This window comes from Impatiens glandulifera, chromosome 9, assembly GCF_907164915.1.
Source record: "Impatiens glandulifera chromosome 9, dImpGla2.1, whole genome shotgun sequence".
In the NCBI taxonomy this organism is placed as follows: Eukaryota; Viridiplantae; Streptophyta; class Magnoliopsida; order Ericales; family Balsaminaceae; genus Impatiens; species Impatiens glandulifera.
In genome coordinates, this window is record NC_061870.1 from 22,591,825 (window position 1) to 22,603,185 (window position 11,361).

At 28.5% G+C, this 11,361-nt stretch overlaps 1 protein-coding gene across 1 annotated transcript; it reads right to left on the bottom strand.

Annotated features, from left to right (window-relative positions):
• Positions 1–1,088: 1,088 nt before the first annotated feature.
• On the bottom strand, positions 1,089–2,803 carry LOC124915574 (auxin-responsive protein IAA27-like). The gene is made up of 5 exons (XM_047456325.1): positions 2,192–2,803; positions 1,746–1,990; positions 1,546–1,669; positions 1,411–1,472; positions 1,089–1,338 (listed from the first exon to the last, which is right to left on the bottom strand). The coding sequence occupies exons 1-5, from the start codon at positions 2,623–2,625 to the stop codon at positions 1,307–1,309; spliced, it is 897 nt and encodes a 298-aa protein (XP_047312281.1). The 5' UTR covers positions 2,626–2,803; the 3' UTR covers positions 1,089–1,306.
• Positions 2,804–11,361: the final 8,558 nt, after the last annotated feature.

Genomic DNA, 11,361 nt, shown 5'->3' on the forward strand with positions numbered 1-11,361 from the left:
TAATTTTATTATAAAATTATTATAAATATTACTTAATTTAAAATTTAAAAAAATAAATTTATAATTTTAACTTAAAATACAAATTATTAATATTTATAATAAATAAAATTCAAATTACTAATCTTTAACAATATATACATACAAATAAACATTATATAAAAATGAAAGTTATAATATTATTTAGAAGGTAAATTTTAATATATATTTTATAAGAAAATTAAATAAAAATAAAAAGAGACTTTTTATTTTTTAAGAGAAATAAGAATGATTTAAAGAAGAGAAATAATAATTTAATATGAATATTTTTTAAGAGAAATAATTCAAATCATGAATATATATATTTAATTTTTATTTTATATATATTTATATTTATAATTTAATATATATTTTAAAAAATATCTGCATTTATATATTTTATTAATTTGATTTATTCGTTCTCCTTAATATTATTTATATTAAAAATACATAAATAAATTAATTAATTATTAATCAAAAAAAATAATTAAATTAAAAAAATTAATCATAATCATATTTAACTTATTCTTTTTTATATATATGTTTATTAATTTTTACAGTTATTATTTTTAAATATATATATATATATATTAATTTAAATATACAATTATAAATTAATATATAAAAGAAGAAAAAAATATAAATAAAGAGAAGAGAGAGAAATTATTAATGAAAAAAAGAGATAAATAAATATATTAAAGAAGACCTAGTCATCAATCCTAATCACTTTCACACGTCATTCGCTACACTTTCGTTACAATATTTTCACTCTATCATTACTCGATTTGAAAGTTTCTTTGTAACCTTTTTGGCTAGCCATGTTAGCATTATAATTCTCAGTTTCTTTGATTCTATTTCCATGGCTTCTTTCTTTCTCTCAATTAGGTTTTTTTAGGAGTTATTATTATTTTTTAATTTTATTGTTGATAGTTAACTTTTACTTCATCCTATATTTTAGAAATCACTCTTTTCCATATCGCTAAATACATGTTAATATTATTTTTAAAACTTTGTAACTTTTTTTTTTCTGGACTTCATACTAGAGTATCTCTGTCCAAAACAAGAAAAGGCTATAAATAAATAGAGTTTGTTGCAACAAAACCATTTACATATAACACTAATAGAAGTTTAATTAGGGATTACACAAACACTAAACAAAACATGTCCAAAAAAATTAAAAATAATAGATACATGCTTCTCAACAACTAATATGACTATGATCATACCCGTTTGGTTGTTCAAATCGGCCAGATCGATCAAATCCTTTATTACTTCTTCGATAAATCTCTACTCACGGGTTTTTCGCATTTGTCCTTGGTGCAGCTGCACATTCAAATTATAAAGAATGAATCATTGAAAACAAATCTTGAAAATAAATAAAAAGGTTTTTCATACCCAAACCAATTGCATCGCAACTTTTCATGATCCTCATCCTCTTACAAGAATTCATGAACATTCTGCATCCATTCATCCATCCATAAATCAATTTTAACTTTTTTTCGAAAAAATTATAGGTAGACTTAAACTTACTGCCATGGGACATCTCCGACAAGCATCCAATCGCCATCTTTATCTTCATAAGTAAGCACGAACTCAGATCCATGAAGAACATCCATTAGTTTGCTTGCACTCAATCCATCCCCACCACATTTCCCTGAAAAAACAGCAGCAATTTCTGATCAAATCAGAAGTTAATTCATAAAGAAATTTGGTTAATTTGATTATATTACCAATTGTAAAGCAGCTACTAAACATCTTCTCCAAAGCAGATGACATTTCCATATAAGTAGAATACATCTTCAGATCAACTTTCCTCAAGTATGGTGCTCCATCCATACTTACTTTCACATAAAAACAGTCCAATCCCATCTTCACATTTGTTTCGTTATCATCGATATTCTTACTACTAACATTGCTATTCGCCATTGAGTTCTTCCTAAATGATCGAACTGGTGGCCATCCCACAAGCTGAGCCCTGTTAACCGAAAACACATGATTTTCAATACAATATTTGAACTAAATTTACACAATTTCTAGAAGATATTAGAGTCTCATACAGATCAATGATTAGGGTGAGGTACCATATATCAAGATTCAAACCAACTAAGTATAAACAAAACACTTAATTCAAGGCGTTCTTAATGAGAATTTTGAATCAAAATTAATGTGGACTCACTTAGCAGCTGGTGCAGTAATCTGAGGTTTCCTCTCAGGTGCTGGTTTAGGTGAAAGAGGGATGATGGAATCTTTCACAGAAGGTGAACTGGATGAAACCATGGCTGATGAACCAACATCTTTCACACCACAGTTAACAAACAAACCACCATTTTTGGCCAAATCAAGTTCAGATCCATCTTTACCAGAGAAAACCCATTTACCAGAACCAGTATTAATGGTGTTGAAGAAACCCCTTTTAGCACCAGAAGTTAAACCCTTGAGGTAACATGAATCTCTTTCAGGAGGCGATTCAGAACCAGGCAGTCCAAGCCTCAACTCTGTTTCTTTCAAGTTCAAACCTTTAGTTCTTCCACTTTCAGGCTTGTCAGAGTTCTCCATTGAAGGAACCCCTGATAAGCCTATGTAATCATGTTCTTCTAGAATGGCAGACATCAAAATTGAAACCTTCAAAGGAAAAATGAACCCTGGAACTGCAGAAATGAATGAGTTTGAATTCTTTTTTCTGTATTTGAGAATGGTTTTGGTTGATTACTATTTGCAGGAATTGGGGAAGAAGAAGAGAAGAAGAAGAGACAGACCCTTGGCTTTTGTATGGCTTATTATATAACTCTATATTTATCATATTATCCTCCACTAGTCCCACCTGTAAAACTATGAAATGCCAACAAAGAATAATATTAGGAAAAAAAATAAAACAAGAATCATTAATCATGCATCTTTAGAATATGAAAAAGACAGAACACTCATGCTCATATAGGTTTGATTTGATTGATAAGTAATAATTTATTTGTTAAAATTATTGTAGTATATTATATTACAAATTTATAATTAAATCATACTAACCCTAACCCTATGTCATATTCATATTCTCACCTTATTTTGACAGGAAGGGAACACAATGATGCTACTTCAATTATGTGATGAATAAAAACTTTCAACCTTGTTAAAAAAATATATACTTTTAACAAACAGCAAAAGAAGAATGGTGGATAATGATTTAATTGTTTTGGGTATGAAATAAAACATTGGTATTCTATTGATTGGTCATTGGTGAGATTGAAAGGATATACTCTATTGTGAGAAGATTTAAGATAAGAATTGATTATAATAATGATTGAATTTGGAAATATTTTTTATAATATGATTTAAATATTAATTTAAATAAAATAATAGTATAAAATAGCCTACTCAGATAAAATATTAATTTTAAAAAATATACATATATATTAAAATGATTATATAATTGTATTTGTTAAGTAATTATATATTAAATCTAATAATAAATATAAATATAATAAAAAAATACAGCTAAATTATCAATATAAACAAAACGATTAATAAAATAATTGTATAATAATATTAAGATTATTAACTAACTTATTTTTCTTAATTAAAATTTATAAATTTATTATTTATTATTTATTAATTATATATTTAAATAAATATTTTTTTTATCATTAAACATAAAAAAATATATTATTTATTAAATTATATATTTATATCAATATTTATCTACACATAAATGTTAATTTCAAAATTATACATATAAATATTAATTTTTAAAAATTATATAATAATATTAAAATTAGTATATATACTTTTCTAAAAAACAATAGTATGCATATTACATACTAGACTTTATCTATATTTATTTGAAAGTTAATTAAAAAATTTAAACATAACATTAAAATTTTCATATAACCTACTATAAACACTAAAATTATTGTTTATTTAAATATTTATCTGCACATAATATTAATTTAATAGATTATATATATATACTAATTTTACTTTTTAAATAGTTATATATTACCTATACTAATAAATAAAGAGTTACAATGTAGGACACATCTTATCTTAAAATATTTATAAAATAAAAGGTAACAGGCGTGGTAAAGATATAACACTTCACTTATTGACTTTATTATTATTTAAAGACAAATTAACCGATTCAAGATTTTAACGTGTATAATAAATTTTATTAAAATAAAATAAAAATAATATACATTTAATTTTAAAAGATTAATTAAATTAAAATTAATAAAATTATTTGGATAGAACTTTATTCACATTATCAATTTTACGAGGGATGATATATATAAAATTGTTGTATTATGACTAGTATTACGTGACACAAAGAGTTTGAATTGACAAATCACTTAGAATCGACAAATCACTTATTTTTTGTATTGTCGAGTGATGACTAGTATTTAAAATCTTTTGTGAACTATTACTAAGATTCATTGAGTGATGCCCGAGTTTTTAGGTATTTGCTAGTAGGGTGACAAAAAATATTCGATCCGAAAAAATCCGAATGCGATGGATCGAATATCGATCCAATTCGATATATTTACCGGATTTCTAAATCGAACACACAAAAATTCGGATACCCGAAGTCGATCCGACAATTTTTTAAATTTAAAAATAAAATAACATATTTATACAAATTACAAACACCAAGGGTCTAAAGTGAAATCTAAATTGCCCGCTCGCGTCATTATCAAATCTTCTATCGTGCTGTATCCTCTTTCTGGCCTCTGTCTCGCTCAAGCCTCAACACCGAGCTGGAATTCATCTTCGATTCTCTAGATCTCCTGATAATAACAAGGTTTGCCTCCTTGGGAAATGATGCATTAATGAATGCTTAATGTCGTACATGCTAATGCTGACAAGGTCCTGAATACTTAATGTTGAGATGCCCTGATCAATTTTGTGAAACTTCTATTGGTCAAGATATGATAAACCTATTGGCAACGGATGATGATAAGTGGAAATATGTACGTTAAGTTATTCGATCTTATGTTGAAGACAGTCGCAAAGTAACTACTATGTTTATTTGTTTGTAGTTATTGTGTACATTTAATTAGGGATGATCAAACTCATTAACCTAATAGATTTAACAAAATTAAAGAATATTAATTCAAGATCTACAAACATGAGTGAGAAATCTTTGTCGGAGAGAAATGAACCTCCTATTTCTACAAGTCAAAAACCACTTAGACATCCTTTCTCTAGTGATGTTTCTTCTTCTAGTTCCAACTGTGATAATAATAAAAATAGTTCTATTTCGTGGTCTCATTTTGAAAGAATGGATTATATAAATTGTGCAAAATACAAATATTGTTCTACACAAATTGGTTGTGCAAAAAAAAATGGAACAAGTCCTTTAGCTAATCATATCAAGATAAACAACTTCCTGCTAATATGGACAAGAAGCAAAAAAACTTATAGAAGTTGAAATTAAAACTATTATTCGTGATAAAATGAGCGGTAAGATACATCTAACTCAAGATACATATAATTTCCTGTTAATAGTTTTTGTTTTAACTCCCATAAATTTTTGTTTCTTATCCATATTAGCAGGAAATTGTTTACATTTCTTAATATGACTAGCTAAAAGAGTTGTTCCATTTTTTGTCATAAACCAATTTTTGTAGCACAATATTTACACTTTGCATAATTTATATCACCCATTCTATCAATATGATACCACAAAGTAGAACTCTTTCTCTTGTTATCACAATTAAAACTAGAAGAAAAAATATCACGATGCCTCAGTGGTGTTTGACTTGTAGAGATAAGAAGTTCATTTCTCTTAGACACAAATTTCTCACTCATGTTTGTAAATCTTGAATTAATATTTTTAAATTTTGCTAAATTTGTTAGATTAATTAGTTTGTTCACCCCTAATTAAATATAAACAATAACAACATACAAATGAACATAGTAGTTACCTTGTGATTGTCTTCAACATAAGATCGAACAACATAACATGCATACTTTCATTTATGATCATCAATTGACAATTTGCATACTTTCCTTTATGATCATCAATTGACAATAGGTTTACCATATCTTGACCAACAGAAGTTTCACAAGATGGATCATGGCATCTCAACATTAAGCATTCAAGACCTTGCTAGCATTAGAATGTACGACATTAAACATCCAATAATGCATAATTTCCCAAGAAGGCAAACCTTGTCGGCATCAAGAGATCTAGAGAATCGGAGATGAAGTCCAACTCGTCGTTGAGGCTTGAGTAAGACATAGGCCAGAGAGTAGAATGAAGATTTGGCAGCGACGCGAGCGGGTAGTTTAGACTTCACTTTAGGCCCTTAGGTTTGCAATTTGTATAAATATGTTATTTTATTTGTAAAATAAAAAAATTACCAGATCGACTTTGGGTATCCGAATTTTATTGTGTCCAATCCGGAATTTGGTAAAAATATCGGATCGGATCGATATTTGAATCTGATCCATCGAATTTGTATTTTTTTGGATCAGATCGTCTGGATCAACGAATCGAGTTTTTCATATTAGATTTTTTGACCACCCCTAATGACAGACTTACATATTTGGGTTATCATCCCAATTATTTTTTTGTGGACTGTCTAGTTTGAGAGAAATCATTGAACTTTCAATGATCGTAATTGTTCGATACATATCATTCATAATACTATTATTATAACGATTTCTAAGATTCGTTCAGAAAAGTCAGTAGAGTCTATCGGGTAATTAATCGTTATTTTAAAAAATTTACGAACTCAATAACTTATTTGGTATCATTTTTTCTTAATTTTTTATTTTTTCTTTTAATGTCATGTTTTATGACGGTGTTTAATTGGTTTTTATAATTTTTAATATAAATGAACATTTTCAAAATAAAAAATTAAATTACTATAATAAAATAAAAAATTAATATATATAAATTTTAAATAATTTTTTTTTTCTATCTCATTTCCTTCTTATTTTAAAATAAAAAATTCACTTATCATATCATCTCATGTATATCATTTTAAGGTGGTTAGAAATAAGTATTATATCTATACATATATATTTAATTTTCTATTAATTATTAAAGTTCTTCCCTAATAGGAGTGGATTGATGGTATGTATAGAGAAAATAAGCTACCAGATAAGAATATATTCAAGATTTTCAGCGTGGTCAAGGTTGCGATACAAATCATTGAAATTTTTTTTAACGCAGCCAGATGATGTAACGTAACCAAAAGAACTTTTTTTTTTCTAACCACAAAAGGTATAAAGGAGGAAAATAAAAACTTAATTTTTATTCTAACAGGACTATGATCAATATTGATTTTAGTTATTATGAAATATTTTGCACATTGTATTTTACTTTCTTATAGTTTCATTTTGTTGAATTTGTGATAAATCATGTCAAAACTTAATTTGTATGTATATTTGCCGAGCCAGAATTTCAATGAAATAAACACTTGTTATTATCTAAATATGGAGGTTTGGGACAAGGGTTTAAGTAATAAAAAAACAAACAAGCCATACTGATACTATTAGGTTGCCTGCCCAAATGAGAGTAACTGGTGAGTAGAGTAATGACAGATAGAAGACAAAATATGATATGATTGTACATTTGTGCACAGAATCAAAGAAAATGATGGGACGAATCTGATCTCTCTCATTCTTGGGAAGAACTACAACCCAGATCGATCCTCTCAATTCATGGATTAATCACTATCTCAACACAAAAACTTATTCTTTTCTAATTCAGCCTCCCTTCCTCCTTCAGTTGCCAATGGCAATGGTGAAGAAGGTGAAGGTATTCAAAATTCTTGCCCATCAAATTAAGAGGTGGGTCCAAAATGAACAAGTAAATAAGTCCATTGAGAACCAAAATACATACATTTAAAAGAATTGAATGCAGTAGAGTGGCCATTCCACTTTCTTATTGTAAGTACGGCCACTTTACCATGTTAGGCCAAGTACCCCACAAAACCACACCAATCTCCAATCTCAAACTTCTAACTTGTGCCATTCTTATTGGGTCCCACATCCTATTTCCCAGCACTTTTCCCCCACACTGTTCCCATGTGGGTGACCAGATAAATACAATAATACTAAACCTATCAATTTTTCAATACACAGATTCATAAAATAGAAAATTGAGGGTAGTATCATACAAGAGTTACTCAGTTCTTGTGTCAATAGCATGCCTAAAACAGTCTGATCACCATCATCATTATGCATTGCATGCATTCCAGTTATCTTCCACTACATGCACAATTAATGAATATCCAGAAGGTAGAGTTGGAGGGTATTTCTGTCTTTTGAGCTTCTTGAAGGTTTTTAGTTAGGGTTAAGTGATGGTTGTGGTGGTGGAAGGACACTTTTGATAATAAAAGTTAAATTTCATAGACCTTGTCAATGATGTCTACTCATAATAAAAAGATTGAATTTGCTAGCTAAGTTAATTATTCATCTTATCACTTAAGGTGGGGGCAGTAGTCAGTCAGTCACTCACAGTAGCCCTTAATGAAAAAAAATGCATGATATGATGAAAAAACGAGAAATTACTGAAAGCAAACTAGACAATATAAATTATATGTCTAGTACCTGATTTATGGATGTCATAATCAAACCAGTAACCCTCCAATGAGGAGGAGACAAATGAATCTTCATACAGCACTACTTGACCCCATTTCAAGATTTGATTAAAGGGTGAGGAATCATAAACTTTTATTCTAAATGGACAATCATAACTCTATGAATAATTCCATAGCTTCAGACCAAACAAGCATGATAGGTGGTTAATGGACCCCGCCATACATATATTATGGTAATATAGATAAGACATATCACTAGTTAATTAACCAAAAACAAAAACAAAAACAAAAACTTATCTCAAGCATGAGTTAAGTAAGTTCCTTCAAAAATCAATAATGGTTCTCAACAAGTAACAGTTGAACATTGCTTGGATATAAAAGATTTACTTTGACTTGTAGATTCAGAAGAGTACTGGAAAAAGGACTCTGAATGTGCTCTGTTATGAGGAAAACAATGTAAAAACATGACTTTATGATATCATAGTGAAAGAATCACTCAATACTTATTTAATGGGATAAAATAGAATGTTAAGTGGAAGAAGAATTTGTAATGGGACCTAAATATAAGGTCTTTCTACATTGAAAATTGTATTATTTAGATTCTTCAAATAAAGCACCATCCTAAGTGCATGGTGAAGTGGATTATTCAGATAAGAAGATATAATTTCCATTTCAGAAATGCAATAACCAGGAGAATCTTGTTTAGAAATCTCACTTTCTTAGGTTATCTGAGAAAGTAATTTGATCTGATGTTACATTTCAAAGAAGATGAGTCAGTATGAAATATCATTTCACACGATATATCATAACTCATAAGTGTCTGGATCAAAAGATAAATTAATGATCCCCTAAAAAACTAAACAACTGTTAAACAGCAATCAAATGACTCTTTGAACTTTGGAGCTAATTCAAGTCCCATGAAAAATCCTGCAAGTCATCAAGTATAACATCCACTTGTGTTTCTAATGTGGGTCCTAAGTAAAGAATATGACTTGTGAGTAGTTTGGGGAGATGAATCTCAACACTTTTTCTTTAACAAAGTGCGAGTAATGAACAAATCTAAAGAAATAAATGGTAAGCCTCTAAAAGCACTAATACTCATGTGTTGAAAGCTAGACTGTTTGTTTGACATGTGGTCAATTAATTGCTAACAATAGGGTTCAACTCAGAAAGAAGAAAAATTCATGATCAATTGAAAAATTAAGCACATGTATTGATTGCTAACAAGTCATTGACATTTCTAATTCAATACATCTACAGTTTTCATCAAGAAAACAGACTAAAAAGCAACTCAAAACTAACCATTTTGAACACAAGTTTAAACATAAAGATGGTTTAACTTTAACATGCTGATGAGTGATGAGACATTTAGGAGTCAAAGGTTCAGACTTCAGCCCATAATGGTTGATTCAGAACAAATTTCTACTATAGTGGAATAACAGGATTAAGTCTGTATTAATCATCCATCATCTCTCATAACAGCTTTGAAAAAGAGGAAGCTATGAAAAAACTAAGGACAGCCTAAGAATTAGCAGCAAGAAAAGAGGGAAGGATGGATGGATGGATGTAACAAGTCATGAAATGACACGCAACCATTCAGAAACATGTAAAAGTGAGAATGAAACACGAACATAGACAGGGATTAAAGGTAGTGAAAGTGATTTTGAGAATGGACAAAAGAACAGCTACAGTTGATCGGAGAGCAAAAGAAGGCAAACCTGGATGAGAAACGGCGATGATGCAGAATTGTTTCTTTTCTCATGATGAATCTCAAACGGAATAACAGCGAAATCCCATTTCATAATGAAAGATTGCTGCATGCATCTCATTTCATAATCAATCATTCAATCCGATAAGAGGACGCCTGAGAAGAGCAAAAAAATGCGACCGGCGAGGGCTCAAATTGTTTTTTTTAGTTAATTTTCCTTTCATTCAAATAAAGAGTTTCATTTCAATATTATTTTCAAATAATAAAAAATAACATAAAAAAAATTAATAACTAAATTTTAATATTAAATATTATGAAAATTTAGAATTAAAATCTAAATCCAACAATTTTAATATTTTTTAAATTTTGTTAAGCTGACTTTAAATACTAACTTATTTAAATTTTACAAGAATTAGCAAATAAATAGAATAAGCAAAAAAATCAATAATGCAGTGTCGAAATTTTTTTTACTGTTCAATACTATAATTTGTCATTACCCGAGAATTGGTAAACAACACCGAAAATATTTTTTTTATTTGTTAATTGACTATAGAGCCGACTTAAGATGAGATAACATATGCAACTATTCCCATGGATCCCCAATTTTTAAATATATAAAAGTATTCATTATATATTATATAATTATTTTAAATTTGTGTGCCACAACATTTGAATTTGTATTGGGTGTCTCCCGATTATATACATATGAGCATATACATATATGGACAATGTAAAAAAATAAAAAAATAAAAAAATAAAAGTCTCTAAATTAAGATGAGTTTGAATAAAAGAGAAACAATGACAATTTCATCTCCTTTGATGCGAAATAGAGATATACACAAACTCGAGAAAAATTACCAAAACAATTGACAAATTAAAATCTAAGTGGTGAAAATAAAAATGAGACACATTCCCGTACTAAAAAAACATAAAAAAAAGTCCACAACAAAATAAATTTTATGTTTTTCGTCGATCGTAAACTTTTAGCTCCTTTTTGGACGATGGTGGTGTGATTGTGGGTTCGGACGGTGGTGGTGTGATGATGGGTTCGAACGATGCTGATGTGATTATGGGTTCGAACGATGCTGATGTGATTAT

Excerpts from the sequence above, each read along its gene's own strand:
- LOC124915574 (XM_047456325.1), bottom strand. The coding sequence starts at position 2,625 with ATGTCTGCCATTCTAGAAGAACATGATTACATAGGCTTATCAGGGGTT. Across the intron at positions 1,991-2,191 it reads ATTACTGCACCAGCTGCTAA|GGCTCAGCTTGTGGGATGGC; the intron begins GTGAGTCCACAT and ends TTCGGTTAACAG. Across the intron at positions 1,339-1,410 it reads TTGCGATGCAATTGGTTTGG|CTGCACCAAGGACAAATGCG; the intron begins GTATGAAAAACC and ends TTGAATGTGCAG.